The sequence below is a fragment of the Lithobates pipiens genome, unplaced genomic scaffold, assembly GCF_037356315.1.
Source record: "Lithobates pipiens isolate NorthernLeopardFrog02 unplaced genomic scaffold, aLitPip1_a1.2 Scaffold_22, whole genome shotgun sequence".
NCBI lineage: Eukaryota > Metazoa > Chordata > Amphibia > Anura > Ranidae > Lithobates > Lithobates pipiens.
The window spans coordinates 15908744-15927636 of record NW_027507784.1 but is presented as its reverse complement, the minus strand read 5'-3'; the positions used below and the strand labels follow the sequence as shown (position 1 = coordinate 15927636).

At 43.4% G+C, this 18893-nt stretch overlaps 2 protein-coding genes across 2 annotated transcripts in view; one reads left to right on the top strand and one right to left on the bottom strand.

Annotated features, from left to right (window-relative positions):
• Window positions 1–18893, bottom strand: part of LOC143923342 (kinesin-like protein KIF13A) — a 511776-nt gene that overhangs the window by 327852 nt on the left and 165031 nt on the right. The window lies entirely within an intron of this gene.
• Window positions 1–18893, top strand: part of LOC143925164 (uncharacterized) — a 44709-nt gene that overhangs the window by 15254 nt on the left and 10562 nt on the right. The window contains exons 3-6 of the mRNA XM_077449779.1: window positions 33–389; window positions 5207–5563; window positions 6332–6688; window positions 11508–11864. Coding sequence (XP_077305905.1) covers window positions 33–389; window positions 5207–5563; window positions 6332–6688; window positions 11508–11864 — 1428 coding nt within the window. The remainder of the gene's footprint in view (window positions 1–32; window positions 390–5206; window positions 5564–6331; window positions 6689–11507; window positions 11865–18893) is intronic.

Genomic DNA, 18893 nt, shown 5'->3' with positions numbered 1-18893 from the left:
ATTAAGCTTGTAAATATTACTTGATATTACAGGACACATCTCACCCATCTCCAGATGTTGAGATGGAAGAATCCAGCAACATCTTGCCAAGTGACACAATTCCTGATGACTCCGGAGTCACATCACATCAGCACACTTGTGAAGAAAACCAAAATGAGAAAACTGAGGAAGTTCCACATGAACAAAGCATTACTGACACAAACAAAGCAAGTTCACATGACAGCGTTCTACGTCAAGAATGTGTGTTCTCCTCCGAGAAACCAAAAGCTGAACTTGACCTGAAAACCTCATCAAAGATTGAAATGCAAAATGACAAGGGCCTCTGTGACAATGGCAGAGAAAGTGACAAAGAAGTGGCTTCAGATGGACTCCAGAGAACTTGCAGACAGGTAAGGTTTAGGTTTGCAGCAGAAGTTGAATACAAAATGTCTGGAGAAATATTTTCAAGGCAGACCTAACAGACTTAGGTATTTACAGGGAAGTGACCACTGAGCTAGAGAACTGCACTGCCTAAATGGACCTTTAGTACTCTTTTATACATTTAAAAAGATTAGATTACTAGTCATCATAGGGTTAATTTACTAAACCGAAGAGTGCAAAATCTGGTGCAGCTGTGCATGGTAGCCAACCAGCTTTGCCAGTACCCTGAGCCTGGGTGAAAGAGGATGAGGAGGATGAGGACGGCTTGGTCATCCACTCTACCAATTCTTCGGCATATTGTGGCTCAACACGTCCAACTGCAGAAAATAAGGACAAGCGTGTCCCATGGCCACATGCTGATAAGGATGCACCGTGTCCACAACCAGCACTGTTGCCTCTAGCATCAGGGCCTGCTTGCCCTTTTTTATTGGCTCGTGAGTGTCTGCCTCTCCTTGTTGGCCTTCCAGACATACTAATGGCCTGCAGGGAGATGTAGCTGCACAAAGCTGGGAAGTATGTACTGCATCTAGCAGAATCAACTGCCTGCCTGTAGTATTATTAGTATGAGAACACCAGCAATTGGGGTAGCTTTATGTGCACACTGTGCAGAGTACACAGTAAACCAACTGTAATTACTGCAGCTGCCTGCGATATAGGATCAGAAGAACACCAGCAATTGAGGTAGCTTTATGTGCACACTGTGCAGAGTACACAGTACACCAACTGTAATTACTGCAGCTGCCTGCGGTATAGGATCAGCAGAACACCAGCAATTATGGTAGCTTTAGGTGTACACTGTGCAGATGGCACAATACACCGACTGTAAATAATGTCAGCATTTGCCTGAAAGCATTGATCATACATTGATTTCCATAAAACAGCATCAGAGACCTGTTTCGATAAACCTTTAAATTCTAATGTACTTTCATCAGCTAAAACATCTACAAATTCCATATTACTTTTCTACTCACCAAATATAAAACTCGTCAGTTTCCCCGCTGTACTCGAAATTCAAGTCTGTCAAGACTTCTGTATATCTGAAATTCTCCGGTCTTTCACAGTCAATCGATCAAATTTTCTTCTAGGTTCTTTTCAATCTTTGCGAAGTTAATTTCTGTTCATCACTTCATTCCCCTCTGATCAAAGGATGGAAGTGGAAAAAAACTTTCGACTTATGATTGACTGGATGACTGAGCCAATGTAAAAAATCGCTCGCAATGTAAAAAATATTTCAATTGTCTTATATATATCTCTTATATATATCTGGTGAGACTGATTGAGATTGTGAGACGGATTTCCTTAATGAGTTCTGAGTCAGCGTAATTCAAAAATGTGTATTTATTTGTACACATTTAAATAGAAAAGAATACTTACAAAAATAGTACAATGATAATCATTAGTATCTTTCTTTCTTATCAATATATCAAGCCATGTGGTCTATTGTACTTATTTAAAATGGCCGAATAACCCTTTGTATGCTAAAAAATCTGTGTGCATGAGATGTGTCCTTCAGAGATGTTCCTTCTAGCTGCAGAAATGTTCAAGAGAAGGACAGACCCCCAATCTTATGACTATATCAACCAAAGTCTCTAATTTCCCGCCCGAAAGATAACTCCTCCTTTACAGAAGTGTGGGCTAATGAGTGATTACTATAGCAATCTAACATCTGTCAGGATGTAGGAGGGGAGAAAGAACTTTAGACTTTAAACATCATCTCATTTTACATAGGATAGATTTCTAAAAGCATATATATATATATATATATATATATATATATATATATATATATATAATGAGCTGGGGAAGTTAAACATAAACAACATTTATCAAAATCCTGACAGGTTTTAAATGTTTACATTTTCAATCATCGCACGTCATAACATAGAATTAATTGACTCAAACTTTTCTTTCACACATTATGGAATATTCATATTTTAAATAAAGTATAATAAAGCCAATTAAAATTTAGATATTAAGAATATAACACCTGCGATATAGGATCAGCAGAACAACAGCAATTATGGTAGCTTTAGGTGCACACTGTGCAGATGGCACAATACACCGACTGTAATTAGTGCAGCTGCCTGCCTGCGGTATAGGATCAGAAGAACACCAGCAATTGGGGTAGCTTTATGTGCACACTGTGCAGAGAACACAGTACACCAACTGTAATTACTGCAGCTGCCTGCGGTATAGGATCAGCAGAACACCAGCAATTATGGTAGCTTTAGGTGCACACTGTGCAGATGGCACAATACACCGACTGTAATTAGTGCAGCTGCCTGCCTGCGGTATAGGATCAGAAGAACACCAGCAATTGGGGTAGCTTCATGTGCACACTGTGCAGAGAACACAGTACACCAACTGTAATTACTGCAGCTGCCTGCGGTATAGGATCAGCAGAACATCAGCAATTGGGGTAGCTTTAGGTGCACACTGTGCAGATGGCAGAATACACTGACTGTAATTGCTACAGCTGCCTGCGGATAGGATCAGCAGAACACTAGCAATTAGGGTAGTTTTAGGTGTACACTGTGCAGATGGCACAATACACCAACTGTAATTACTACAGCTGCCTGCCTGCGGTATAGGATTAGAAGAACACCAGCAATTGAACTAGATTTATGTGCACACTGTGCAGAGAACACAGTACACCAACTGTAATTACTGCAGCTGCCTGCGGTATAGGATCAGCAGAACATCAGCAATTGGGGTAGCTTTAGGTGCACACTGTGCAGATGGCAGAATACACTGACTGTAATTGCTACAGCTGCCTGCGGATAGGATCAGCAGAACACTAGCAATTAGGGTAGTTTTAGGTGTACACTGTGCAGATGGCACAATACACCAACTGTAATTGCTACAGCTGCCTGCCTGTGGTATAGGATCAGCAGAATACCAGCAATTGGGGTAGCTTTATGTGCACACTGTGCAGATGGCACAGTGCACCGGCTGTAATTGCTACAGCTTCCTGCACAGAGGATCAGCAGAACACCAGCAATTGGGGTGGCTTTAGCTTCTTACCCGGGCTAAAAAAAACAGACCCGGTCTGTTGCTCAGTGGTCCAAAGTCCTCTTTTCTGATGAGAGCAAATTTTGCATCTCATTTGGAAACCAAGAACCCAGAGTATGGAGGAAGAAAAAGAGGCACACACTGCAAGAAGCTTGAAGTCCAGTGTGAACTTTCCACAGTCTGTGTTGATTTGGGGAGCCATGTCATTTGCTGGGGTTGGTCCACTGTGCTTCATTAAGTCCAGGGCCAAGGCAGCCGTCTACCAGGAGATTTTAGAGAACTTCATGCTTCCTTCCACAGACGAGCTCTATGGGGATGCTGACTTTGTTTTCCAGCAGGACTTGGCACCTGCCCACACTGCCAAAAGCACCAAAACCTGGTTCAATGACTGTGGGATTACTGTGCTTGATTGGCCAGCAAACTCACCTGACCTGAACCCCATAGAGAATTTATGGGGCATTGCCAAGAGAAAGATGAGAGACATGAGACCGAACAATGCAGAAGAGCTAAAGGCCGCGATTGAAGCATCCTGGTCTTCCATAACACCTCAGCAGGGGTACAGGCTGATAGTGTCCATGCCACGCCGCATTGAGTGGCCCAAACCAAGTACTGAGTACATATGCATGCTTCTACTTTTCAAAGGTCCGATATTGTTCTATGTACAAGCCTTGTTTTATTGATTGCATGTAAGATTCTAATTTTCTGAGATTGTGGATTTGGGGTTTTCATGAGCTGTAAGCCATAATCTTCACAATGATGACAAATCACGGCTTGAACTATCTTGCTTTGCATGTAATGAGTCTATCTCATATATTAGTTTCACCTTTTAAGTTGCATTAGAGAATTAAATTAACTTTTGCACAATATTCAAATTTTTCGAGTATCACCTGTATTTTACATTCAGTCCCTGTCCCTCAAGATGCTTACAACCTAAGGTCCCTAACTCACATTGAAACATACACAGGAGAAGGGACATTTTCTAGCAATACTACTGAACCTTCCTGGAATGGAGCTTTACAAAATAGTTGACTGAATGCAAAGTAAAAGTCAATTGAATGAAATTAAATTGCAGAATCAATTTCCTTCTGTGACGTGACTGATCAAAAAAAAACATTTTTTGTTTTCTGGAAAAATTGGAAAAAAAGAAGAGTGTGGCATTTGTTTTTTTTGTTTTTATTGATAAATAATATATCTATGACATGGTATTCAAACTATATAACATGAAGACCTTAATGAAAGATATCTGTGATTTTATGTAAAATATTAAATTATTGCAAGCTCTCTTAGCTGAAGACAGGCAAACCCTGGAATACAATTTAAGTAACACTGTACTTCTGAATACAGTTCTCAAACAAGAGAAATGCACATTTCTGCCACTAGAGGGCACTGTATGGGGAAATAATACAGTTTAGTTTGTTTGTGTACTCCCTCTTGTGCCTACTAGTTGGGTGATTGTTGGGATACAGTAGATGATAGATTTTATCCTCTCAGATCCCAATTGACAGGTAAGAGAGTAAATTTGTCTAACAAATTAGTTTAACTTCATTACCTTTAAATTATTCCTATTCATGTTCTCCACAACCACAGCATAATGTTTCCCTATAGTCTGCCCAGTAAATAGTTTTTTTTCTTTTCCTCCTCTCAGTAAAATGGTGAGACCAACAACTAGAGTCTGGAAACATTTTTAGAGTAAATCAACCATTCCGTGTCTATGTTTTGTATGTTTATAATAGTTTTAAAAGGTCTATATATGACCAAAATCTTGATATTACAGGACATGTCCCACCCATCTCCAGATGATGAGAAGGAAGAATACAAAATCCCACCATGTGACACAATTCCTGATGACTCTGGAGTCACATCACAGCACAACACTTGTGAAGAAGACCAAAATGAGAAAAGTGAGGAGGTTCCACATCAACAAAGCAACACTGACACAAACAAGGCAAGTCCACATGAAAGTGTTCTACATCAAGAATGTGACTCCTCCTCTGAGAAAACTAAAGGTGAACATGACCTTAAATCCTCATTGAAGACAGAACCTCCACAAAATGGCAAGGGCCTATGTGACAATGGCGGCAAAGGTGACAAAGAGGTGGCTTCAGATGGACTCCAGGGGACTCACAGACAGGTGAGGTTTATGTTTACATGAACTGAATACAAAATGTCTGGAAACACATTTTCCAGAAAGACCCAACAGTTTGTGGGATTTAAATGGAAGTGACCTCTGCACTAGTGAAGAGAGTTTAATCATTGCTTTGATATATCCTAATTAATATGCATCACTAATTTACTAACCAACATAGCAGCCTGCATAATAAACAAAATATATAGTATAGCACAACCAAAAAACTCATAAATCAAGTCCAAATATTGACAAAATTCCACCTTAGTGACAGTTCATTGATATCCAGTGACTTCAGTGACCATCACCTCTAGCTGGAATGCCTGCCCACATCCCAATGTTGACCCCACTACAGAGTCACACACGCCTGTAGTGATATCTCTCAGGATGCCTCGGGGGAAACCCTTCCTCCTCATGGTGTTCCTGGATAAGACAGTCCTCCTCTCAGGTTCTCACAATATGGACCCCACTACAGAGTCACACACGACTGTAGTAATATTTCTCAGGATGCCTCAGGGAAACCCTTGCTCCTCCTGGTGTTCCTGGACAAGACAGACCACCTCCTGGGTTCTCATGATATGGACCCCACTACAGAGTCACAAACGCCTGGTGAAATATCTCTCAGGATACCTCGGGAACACGAATCCTCATCCCAGTGCCCCTAGACAGCTCAGACCTCCTCCCGGGATCATTCAGCATGTTCACATATTATAATCATCATGTGACTATGCCTTTTAAATTTATTAAGCTTGTAAATATTACTTGATATTACAGGACACATCTCACCCATCTCCAGATGTTGAGATGGAAGAATCCAGCAACATCTTGCCAAGTGACACAATTCCTGATGACTCCGGAGTCACATCACATCAGCACACTTGTGAAGAAAACCAAAATGAGAAAACTGAGGAAGTTCCACATGAACAAAGCATTACTGACACAAACAAAGCAAGTTCACATGACAGCGTTCTACGTCAAGAATGTGTGTTCTCCTCCGAGAAACCAAAAGCTGAACTTGACCTGAAAACCTCATCAAAGATTGAAATGCAAAATGACAAGGGCCTCTGTGACAATGGCAGAGAAAGTGACAAAGAAGTGGCTTCAGATGGACTCCAGAGAACTTGCAGACAGGTAAGGTTTAGGTTTGCAGCAGAAGTTGAATACAAAATGTCTGGAGAAATATTTTCAAGGCAGACCTAACAGACTTAGGTATTTACAGGGAAGTGACCACTGAGCTAGAGAACTGCACTGCCTAAATGGACCTTTAGTACTCTTTTATACATTTAAAAAGATTAGATTACTAGTCATCATAGGGTTAATTTACTAAACCGAAGAGTGCAAAATCTGGTGCAGCTGTGCATGGTAGCCAACCAGCTTTGCCAGTACCCTGAGCCTGGGTGAAAGAGGATGAGGAGGATGAGGACGGCTTGGTCATCCACTCTACCAATTCTTCGGCATATTGTGGCTCAACGCGTCCAACTGCAGAAAATAAGGACAAGCGTGTCCCATGGCCACATGCTGATAAGGATGCACCGTGTCCACAACCAGCACTGTTGCCTCTAGCATCAGGGCCTGCTTGCCCTTTTTTATTGGCTCGTGAGTGTCTGCCTCTCCTTGTTGGCCTTCCAGACATACTAATGGCCTGCAGGGAGATGTAGCTGCACAAAGCTGGGAAGTATGTACTGCATCTAGCAGAATCAACTGCCTGCCTGTAGTATTATTAGTATGAGAACACCAGCAATTGGGGTAGCTTTATGTGCACACTGTGCAGAGTACACAGTAAACCAACTGTAATTACTGCAGCTGCCTGCGATATAGGATCAGAAGAACACCAGCAATTGAGGTAGCTTTATGTGCACACTGTGCAGAGTACACAGTACACCAACTGTAATTACTGCAGCTGCCTGCGGTATAGGATCAGCAGAACACCAGCAATTATGGTAGCTTTAGGTGTACACTGTGCAGATGGCACAATACACCGACTGTAAATAATGTCAGCATTTGCCTGAAAGCATTGATCATACATTGATTTCCATAAAACAGCATCAGAGACCTGTTTCGATAAACCTTTAAATTCTAATGTACTTTCATCAGCTAAAACATCTACAAATTCCATATTACTTTTCTACTCACCAAATATAAAACTCGTCAGTTTCCCCGCTGTACTCGAAATTCAAGTCTGTCAAGACTTCTGTATATCTGAAATTCTCCGGTCTTTCACAGTCAATCGATCAAATTTTCTTCTAGGTTCTTTTCAATCTTTGCGAAGTTAATTTCTGTTCATCACTTCATTCCCCTCTGATCAAAGGATGGAAGTGGAAAAAAACTTTCGACTTATGATTGACTGGATGACTGAGCCAATGTAAAAAATCGCTCGCAATGTAAAAAATATTTCAATTGTCTTATATATATCTCTTATATATATCTGGTGAGACTGATTGAGATTGTGAGACGGATTTCCTTAATGAGTTCTGAGTCAGCGTAATTCAAAAATGTGTATTTATTTGTACACATTTAAATAGAAAAGAATACTTACAAAAATAGTACAATGATAATCATTAGTATCTTTCTTTCTTATCAATATATCAAGCCATGTGGTCTATTGTACTTATTTAAAATGGCCGAATAACCCTTTGTATGCTAAAAAATCTGTGTGCATGAGATGTGTCCTTCAGAGATGTTCCTTCTAGCTGCAGAAATGTTCAAGAGAAGGACAGACCCCCAATCTTATGACTATATCAACCAAAGTCTCTAATTTCCCGCCCGAAAGATAACTCCTCCTTTACAGAAGTGTGGGCTAATGAGTGATTACTATAGCAATCTAACATCTGTCAGGATGTAGGAGGGGAGAAAGAACTTTAGACTTTAAACATCATCTCATTTTACATAGGATAGATTTCTAAAAGCATATATATATATATATATATATATATATATATATATATAATGAGCTGGGGAAGTTAAACATAAACAACATTTATCAAAATCCTGACAGGTTTTAAATGTTTACATTTTCAATCATCGCACGTCATAACATAGAATTAATTGACTCAAACTTTTCTTTCACACAATATGGAATATTCATATTTTAAATAAAGTATAATAAAGCCAATTAAAATTTAGATATTAAGAATATAACACCTGCGATATAGGATCAGCAGAACAACAGCAATTATGGTAGCTTTAGGTGCACACTGTGCAGATGGCACAATACACCGACTGTAATTAGTGCAGCTGCCTGCCTTCGGTATAGGATCAGAAGAACACCAGCAATTGGGGTAGCTTTATGTGCACACTGTGCAGAGAACACAGTACACCAACTGTAATTACTGCAGCTGCCTGCGGTATAGGATCAGCAGAACACCAGCAATTATGGTAGCTTTAGGTGCACACTGTGCAGATGGCACAATACACCGACTGTAATTAGTGCAGCTGCCTGCCTGCGGTATAGGATCAGAAGAACACCAGCAATTGAGGTAGCTTTATGTGCACACTGTGCAGAGAACATAGTACACCAACTGTAATTACTGCAGCTGCCTGCGGTATAGGATCAGCAGAACATCAGCAATTGGGGTAGCTTTAGGTGCACACTGTGCAGATGGCAGAATACACTGACTGTAATTGCTACAGCTGCCTGCGGATAGGATCAGCAGAACACTAGCAATTAGGGTAGTTTTAGGTGTACACTGTGCAGATGGCACAATACACCAACTGTAATTACTACAGCTGCCTGCCTGCGGTATAGGATTAGAAGAACACCAGCAATTGAACTAGATTTATGTGCACACTGTGCAGAGAACACAGTACACCAACTGTAATTACTGCAGCTGCCTGCGGTATAGGATCAGCAGAACATCAGCAATTGGGGTAGCTTTAGGTGCACACTGTGCAGATGGCAGAATACACTGACTGTAATTGCTACAGCTGCCTGCGGATAGGATCAGCAGAACACTAGCAATTAGGGTAGTTTTAGGTGTACACTGTGCAGATGGCACAATACACCAACTGTAATTGCTACAGCTGCCTGCCTGTGGTATAGGATCAGCAGAATACCAGCAATTGGGGTAGCTTTATGTGCACACTGTGCAGATGGCACAGTGCACCGGCTGTAATTGCTACAGCTTCCTGCACAGAGGATCAGCAGAACACCAGCAATTGGGGTGGCTTTAGCTTCTTACCCGGGCTAAAAAAAACAGACCCGGTCTGTTGCTCAGTGGTCCAAAGTCCTCTTTTCTGATGAGAGCAAATTTTGCATCTCATTTGGAAACCAAGAACCCAGAGTATGGAGGAAGAAAAAGAGGCACACACTGCAAGAAGCTTGAAGTCCAGTGTGAACTTTCCACAGTCTGTGTTGATTTGGGGAGCCATGTCATTTGCTGGGGTTGGTCCACTGTGCTTCATTAAGTCCAGGGCCAAGGCAGCCGGGCAGCCGTCTACCAGGAGATTTTAGAGAACTTCATGCTTCCTTCCACAGACGAGCTCTATGGGGATGCTGACTTCGTTTTCCAGCAGGACTTGGCACCTGCCCACACTGCCAAAAGCACCAAAACCTGGTTCAATGACTGTGGGATTACTGTGCTTGATTGGCCAGCAAACTCACCTGACCTGAACCCCATAGAGAATTTATGGGGCATTGCCAAGAGAAAGATGAGAGACATGAGACCGAACAATGCAGAAGAGCTAAAGGCCGCTATTGAAGCATCCTGGTCTTCCATAACACCTCAGCAGGGGTACAGGCTGATAGTGTCCATGCCACGCCGCATTGAGTGGCCCAAACCAAGTACTGAGTACATATGCATGCTTCTACTTTTCAAAGGTCCGATATTGTTCTATGTACAAGCCTTGTTTTATTGATTGCATGTAAGATTCTAATTTTCTGAGATTGTGGATTTGGGGTTTTCATGAGCTGTAAGCCATAATCTTCACAATGATGACAAATCACGGCTTGAACTATCTTGCTTTGCATGTAATGAGTCTATCTCATATATTAGTTTCACCTTTTAAGTTGTATTAGAGAATTAAATTAACTTTTGCACAATATTCTAATTTTTCGAGTATCACCTGTATTTTACATTCAGTCCCTGTCCCTCAAGATGCTTACAACCTAAGGTCCCTAACTCACATTGAAACATACACAGGAGAAGGGACATTTTCTAGCAATACTACTGAACCTTCCTGGAATGGAGCTTTACAAAATAGTTGACTGAATGCAAAGTAAAAGTCAATTGAATCAAATGAAATTGCAGAATCAATTTCCTTCTGTGACGTGACTGATCAAAAAAAAACATTTTTTGTTTTCTGGAAAAATTGGAAAAAAAGAAAAGAGTGTGGCATTTGTTTTTTTTGTTTTTATTGATAAATAATATATCTATGACATGGTATTCAAACTATATAACATGAAGACCTTAATGAAAGATATCTGTGATTTTATGTAAAATATTAAATTATTGCAAGCTCTCTTAGCTGAAGACAGGCAAACCCTGGAATACAATTTAAGTAACACTGTACTTCTGAATACAGTTCTCAAACAAGAGAAATGCACATTTCTGCCACTAGAGGGCACTGTATGGGGAAATAATACAGTTTAGTTTGTTTGTGTACTCCCTCTTGTGCCTACTAGTTGGGTGATTGTTGGGATACAGTAGATGATAGATTTTATCCTCTCAGATCCCAATTGACAGGTAAGAGGGTAAATTTGTCTAACAAATTAGTTTATCTTCATTACCTTTAAATTATTCCTATTCATGTTCTCCACCACCACAGCATAATGTTTCCCTATAGTCTGCCCAGTAAATAGTTTTTTTTCTTTTCCTCCTCTCAGTAAAATGGTGAGACCAACAACTAGAGTCTGGAAACATTTTTAGAGTAAATCAACCATTCCGTGTCTATGTTTTGTATGTTTATAATAGTTTTAAAAGGTTTATATATGACCAAAATCTTGATATTACAGGACATGTCCCACCCATCTCCAGATGATGAGAAGGAAGAATACAAAATCCCACCATGTGACACAATTCCTGATGACTCTGGAGTCACATCACAGCACAACACTTGTGAAGAAGACCAAAATGAGAAAAGTGAGGAGGTTCCACATCAACAAAGCAACACTGACACAAACAAGGCAAGTCCACATGAAAGTGTTCTACATCAAGAATGTGACTCCTCCTCTGAGAAAACTAAAGGTGAACATGACCTTAAATCCTCATTGAAGACAGAACCTCCACAAAATGGCAAGGGCCTATGTGACAATGGCGGCAAAGGTGACAAAGAGGTGGCTTCAGATGGACTCCAGGGGACTCACAGACAGGTGAGGTTTATGTTTACATGAACTGAATACAAAATGTCTGGAAACACATTTTCCAGAAAGACCCAACAGTTTGTGGGATTTAAATGGAAGTGACCTCTGCACTAGTGAAGAGAGTTTTTTTTTTTTTTTTTATAATTTTTATTAGGAAAATAAAGAAAATACAAAGATTTATGATCAGGCACGATCATTAAAGACAAGATATGCATCAAGGTCATATCAAAGTCACGTCCTGGGGCGACATAGAACCACAAAGTGTAGAACGTACCAAGACAGAGTTATCATGAAAAAAAAACTAAACAACAATGACCAGACTGGATAGATAGATCAGCTACTGTTTTGGACCCTAAATAGTACAGTCAATAACGATATATAAAAAAAATAAAAAAAATAAAACCAGTACCCCAGGGGCCAAGTGCCTAGCTGCAACTTAGAAAGCGATGTGTTGACTAAAATAAAGAGGAAAGAGAAAAACAGGGGGGACAAAGGGAGGGAGGGGGGGTTCAGTGGTAAAGTCCGAAAGGGGTTCCTGGCGAATTGGAGAACTGCGGAGAGGTCTGAGGAGAGTCTTGATGGGGAGGGTTTCGGCCTCTGCATCAGAGACTCGCATTGGCATCAGGAAAGGAGCGGGACCTTGTAGATGAAGGAGAGTTGATCCAGCTCGCGTTGGTCTTGCATAGAGACGTTTGTGGTCATGAATAGTTGCCATCTGGCAAGAAAGTCAGCTTTTTGTTTATCATTCGAGAAGTCCGTTGTGAGCCTCTCTGTGTATAGGAGTGATAGAAGGTCTTTGCGGAGTTGGGAGGCTGGAGGGCCAGAAGGCAGGAGCCAGAATCGTAGTATGAGACGGCGGGCCAACAGTAAGCACAACAAGGTCCAGTCCACTGTAGCTCGTGTAGGAAGAGATCCTGGAGAGGGTCTAGCGCTTGTTGAGGTAGACCAAGGTAGCAGGATAGGGTCCCAATAACCAAAGATTAGGAGGAGAGGTTCTCTAGGTAGTTTCATCAAGGTCACATCAAAAATGAAGGCCAAGACCTGGTCCCAAAAGGTAGAGATAACGGGACAAAACCATAAACGATGAGCGAGGTGTGGCTTCGGAAGATGACAATGAGGGCAGGAGGCCCCATTTGATGATGATTTGGAAAGAGAAAAACAGGGGGGACAAAGGGAGGGAGGGGGGGTTCAGTGGTAAAGTCCGAAAGGGGTTCCTGGCGAATTGGAGAACTGCGGAGAGGTCTGAGGAGAGTCTTGATGGGGAGGGTTTCGGCCTCTGCATCAGAGACTCGCATTGGCATCAGGAAAGGAGCGGGACCTTGTAGATGAAGGAGAGTTGATCCAGCTCGCGTTGGTCTTGCATAGAGACGTTTGTGGTCATGAATAGTTGCCATCTGGCAAGAAAGTCAGCTTTTTGTTTATCATTCGAGAAGTCCGTTGTGAGCCTCTCTGTGTATAGGAGTGATAGAAGGTCTTTGCGGAGTTGGGAGGCTGGAGGGCCAGAAGGCAGGAGCCAGAATCGTAGTATGAGACGGCGGGCCAACAGTAAGCACAACAAGGTCCAGTCCACTGTAGCTCGTGTAGGAAGAGATCCTGGAGAGGGTCTAGCGCTTGTTGAGGTAGACCAAGGTAGCAGGATAGGGTCCCAATAACCAAAGATTAGGAGGAGAGGTTCTCTAGGTAGTTTCATCAAGGTCACATCAAAAATGAAGGCCAAGACCTGGTCCCAAAAGGTAGAGATAACGGGACAAAACCATAAACGATGAGCGAGGTGTGGCTTCGGAAGATGACAATGAGGGCAGGAGGCCCCATTTGATGATGATTTGGAAGAAAGAAAAGGAATGTAGGCCCTGTGGGCAATCTTAAGCTGGGTTTCCCTCCAGGTTTCATTAGGCGTCAGGTTGAGGACTTTGTTTAGTCCGAGCAGAATTTTATGGACAAGATCTGAGTCTGGGAATGTAGAGGACCATCGTGCAAAAGAGGTGGAGGAAGCAGGTGGCTGTGATCATTGTAGAAGCGGCTTGTAGATATCCGATATTTTAAAAGATTCGTTGCGTATCAGCTGATCCATGAAGCTTGATTGGAATCGACGGGAGGCCTCCTTACAAGTATGAGCAATGTAGCTGATGCATTGTTGGTAGTAGAAGAAGTGAGAAGAGGGAATCAGGAATGCGTCCTTTACTTTCTGAAAGGGGAGCGGTTTGCCGGAGATGGAGTCGCACAAAGAAGAAAGAAAGGACAAGCCCCGTGCCGACCATTCGGAAAAGGCCTTACAATGGAGACCTGGAGTGAAACATGGGTTACCTTGAATGGGTAAATGCGTAGATAAGAAAGGCGTAAGTCCGGCCAATTTTCTAGATTCTCTCCATGCTATTGCTGTGTCTCTGAAGACTAGGTTGTGTTGGTGGGGGAGGGGTACCGACTTCCAGCGGCAATGTAACAGGGCGGACAATGAGAAAGGGCGAGCCATAGCGGATTCCAAATCAAAATTAGAGTATCTGGACGAATGTGTAATCCAGTCTAGGCTTGTTCTGAGTAAACAGGCTAAATTATATAACCTAATGTTAGGTAGACTTATACCCCCATCTCCCCTGGGAAGGTGTCATTTTTTGAAAGCAATATGTGGTCTTTTGCCGTGCCATAAAAATTTAGAGATAGCAGATTCCAAAGAAGTAACATCTTTGTGTTTGAGCAGAAGAGGAAGAGTTTGCATAGGATATAATAGTTTGGCAAAGCTGACCATTTTTACAAGGTGGCACCTTCCCATGAGCGAGAGGGGCAGATCCATCCAGTTGGTCAATTCTTGCAATATTTTATTTAACAAAGGGGGATAGTTTAGCTGATATAAAGAAGAAGGCAATTTACCAATTTTGATTCCCAAGTAGGTGATGCAAGAAGATGCTACAGAAAATAGGGAGTCACTGACCCAGGGAGGAGTGGAGAGGGAGCCAATGGGTAAAATTTCACTCTTAGTATAATTAATGCGAAGCCCTGAGCACAACCTAAACTCGTCAAATGTAGTTTTAATGGTGTGAATGTCAAGTGAGGGGTTAGAAGTGAAAATAAGGATGTCGTCAGCGAACAGGGATGTGCGGAGTTCCATGCCTCCAATTTTTATGCCCTGGAGGGGAGCTGAATGAGATAGGTATCTGGAAAGGGGTTCCAAGGCTATGTTAAAAAGTAAAGGGGAAAGGGGGCATCCCTGCCTGGTACCTTTGTGTAAGGGGAAGTTAGGTGAGAGGAGGCCTGCCGCTACCAAACGGGCGGTTGGAGAGGAGTACATCGAGGAAATTAGGTGACTGAATGGGCCTGAGAAACCTAATTTAGATAGGGTCATGGATAGCCAGTCGAAACTGACGTTATCGAAAGCTTTCTCAGCATCTAATGTAATAATAGCATAGGAACCATTGGGGTCCTGTTTGGCAGATTCAAGAGCGAGTAAAACTTTGCGTATGTTTAGAGTGGCTGTCCGACCTTTGACAAAGCCCGATTGGGCAGGGTGGATTAGATGGGGGAGGATATCAGCTAACCTAGTGGCGACAATCTTGGAGAGGATTTTCACATCTAGATTAAGAAGGGAGATAGGTCTGTAAGAGCCGGGTTGTAACGGGTCTTTACCTTTCTTAGAGAGAAGCTTAATTACCGCTTGATTCCCGGATGGGAGGTAGGGACCCCCTGCCCAAATGGAGGAGTAAACCGAGAGGAGAGTGGGCGCTACAATATGGGTGAGATTTTTGTAAAAGTCACTCGTGAAGCCATCTGGGCCTGGCGCTTTATGAGGGTGCAGATGACGAATGGTAGATTAAATTTCAGCAAGAGTGATGGGGGCGTTGAGGGTCTCTAATTGTTGTGCCGATAGAGTGGGAAGTGTCACATTGTCTAAAAAAGCCTGAGCCTTTTCTCGTACTATGGGGTCAGGTGCATAAAGATCAGTGTAGTATTTCAGCATGGTCTCGTTTATGGCTTGTGGGGAAGAATGTGTCTGTCCCGTGTGATCCCGGAGGGATGTGATGTGGGTGGGGCGATGTCCTCCTTTACAAAGCCTGGAGAGGAGTTTTCCGGCTTTATTGCCATATTTATGAAGGGTAGCAGCCAAGTGAGCCCTCTTTGAACGTTCAAGAGTGTCAGCCCAGGTATCAAAAGCTGACTTGGCTGCAACCCACTCATCATGATGCAAGGTGGAATTGGAGGACGAGAGCTGACGTTGGGCAGCATGTAGCCTGGCACTGGCTAATTTGTAATGCTTGAGAGTGTTGTGTTTAAAGGATGTGGCATAACAGATAATGCGACCTCTAAGGTACGCTTTCCCCGCATCCCAAAAAAGATTCGGATCAGCCGCATGTAAGGCGTTTGCGGAGGAGTATTCCGCCCAGGCCTTATCCATGAATGTCAGAAAATCTGAATTATTAGCTAAGAAAGCTGGAAAGCGCCAAAGGTTAGGATGTGGAGGGAGATCCAGTCTGTCTAGGGAGATTGCCACTGGGGCATGGTCAGAAACCGCTATGTCGTGGATTTCAGATTCGGATACCAAGGTTATGAGGTCGTCTGAACCAAAAAAATGGTCAAGTCTGGCTAGGGATTTATGGGGGCTGGAATAGAACGTGAATTCTTTGTCAGTAGGGTGGCTGAGACGCCAAAGGTCTGTCATGTGTAGGGAATCCATGGTGGAGGCAAAGAGAGTAGGGATCATTAAGGAGTCATTCTGCGGTTGTTTTTTTGAGGAGGATCTATCAATCGAAGAGTGCATAACGTCATTAAAGTCACCCCCTACTAAATGAGGTAAGTGGGTGAATTTAAGTAACCACGAAGAAAGTTCAGAGTAGAATTGTTTAGAGGGGTTATTAGGGGCGTAAATAGTGGAAATAAACATATCCTTAGTGCCTATCCGTACCTCGGCGGTGAAGAAACGACCCATGTTATCCGAGAGAGTGGATAGAATTGTGCAGGGAAGGTTTTTGTGAATCAAGAGCAATACCCCGGCCTTCCGACCCACTGACTCGGCTCCATGAACTGATCCCACCCACATTTTTTGCATGCGTGGAAAATCGGAAGCGTGTAGGTGGGTCTCCTGTAATAAGGCAATGTCTGCTTTGAGTCTTTTAAGGTGTCGAAGGATCTTCATTCTCTTTTGGGGAGAGCGGAGACCCTTCACATTCCAGGAGACTACTCTAAGAGGAGCGGGATCAGTGGGTGTGAATGGCAGGATATGAGATACAGGTGATCGAGGATATTTAAAAGGCCTAGGCCGAGATCAATGGTGGTACAGGGCATAAGGTGTTGACCAGGGAAGCTTGACTGGTGGAGGAGAGAACCCAACAAGTCACGGGGAAGGAACCAGGGAAGGGCAGGAGAAAAAAAGGCATGGGGGGTAAACAATAAAAATAAAAGGATAATAATCAAACAAATAAACACCAGCATGTACTTCTCTTTTTTCCGCATGAGTTCACTGTGCATAAGGGGGAAGCTCTCCAGCAGAGCCCCGCAGGAACAGGGGTAAAATGCGGGCAGTGTCGTAGTGTCGCTGGAAGCCCGCCGGACTAGGATATGTGTCACAGCGTAACGAGTAAAAGGTGGACGGGTGAAGCAATACACAGTGGAGTCATGCTAAAATCTAAACAAGTAGAGGAACAGAACAAAAGCCGGTATGGCAATGAAATCCTATACAACAACTGAATCAACGGTACAAAGATAAGATTGTAAACGTGGTATAATAAACAAAAAAATTAACAATCGTCCAAGGACGCGAGCGTGAAGCCGAGGAGGAGTAGGCCATTTGTTGAAAACTCGTGACGTCCGTTGACCAAAGCCTACAGGACCAGTAGAGTATCAGCTCCCGGTGTAAAGTGATGTAAAACGAGGGAAAGATGGATAGAGGACTTTCAGCGGGGAAAGTTGCGGTGCCGATGGTCCGGATCCGAAGCTCGGAATCGTTTAGGGGAATCCTTCCTGGGGCTCCTCTGGTCCAAGGCACGGAGAGTAGAGGCAGACTTGGAAGGAGTATTCAGGGAAGGATCTGAACGAAGTGAGGGTACAAAAGCCTCCGCTTCAGAGGGGTCCTGGAAGGACAGTTGCTCCCCTTTGGGGGACTTGAGACGAAGCACGGCAGGGAATGCCAGAGAGAACTTAATTTGTAATTTAAACAGTTCTGAGCAGATCGGTTGGAAGGCTTTCCGTTTTTTTGATACTTCAATAGAATAGTCCGCGAAAATCAAAATCTTGACCCCATCGACTTGCACTGAGGAAGACTGCCGGAATGCTTGTAGGATTGCGGCTTTGTCCGCGTAGTTCAGATATTTGGCAATGATAGGACGGGGAGTTTTGCGATCCTATGCGGTGTGCCCTTTCCACCGTAAAGGGGCCTGTAAGACCGAGTGCTTCCGGGATGCGTTTCGCGCAAAAGTCGCCCAGATTGGCGTTGGGGAGCGATTCAGGGACACCAACGAAACGCAGGCTGGATCGTCTGGATCTGTTCTCTAAATCGTCCAGCTTTTGGAAGACAAATTGAAGCGCTTTTTCCTGCGATCGCTCAGTGGCTTGGGATTGATACAGATCATCCTCTGCCTCAGAGATTCTATGTTCAAGGTCATCAAGTCTGGTAGCATGCTCTGTGATTTGGGCTTTGATTTGATGCATCCCAGCCTGTATGGCTTTCTCCACAGAAGCTGTGATCATGGGAGACAGCAGGGCAGCCACAGCTTGTGCTATGCGATTAGTGTGTCCATCATCCCCCGGGGGCGGCTGGTGTGAAGCAGCATTAGGGTTGTGAGGGGGCTGTACAGTGTGCCCACGATGGTATGGTGGACCTGAGGTAGCTGGGGGTGTTGGGGTGGCGACCCCGCTTACCTCCATGTCTGTGTCCGGTCGATCTGCTGCACAGGCCTGAGAAGGAGGAGCGGAGTGGGCCGGAGCCGAGTAGGCCGACGCCGGGGGCTCAATTTGCGGCCGGTCCGCGGGCGCCGCCGCGGCCGCGTACGAGCGGGATCCCGTCTTTTCGAGGAATCGATCCATAGGAGCGGGGATCGTGGGGGACCACCCGGA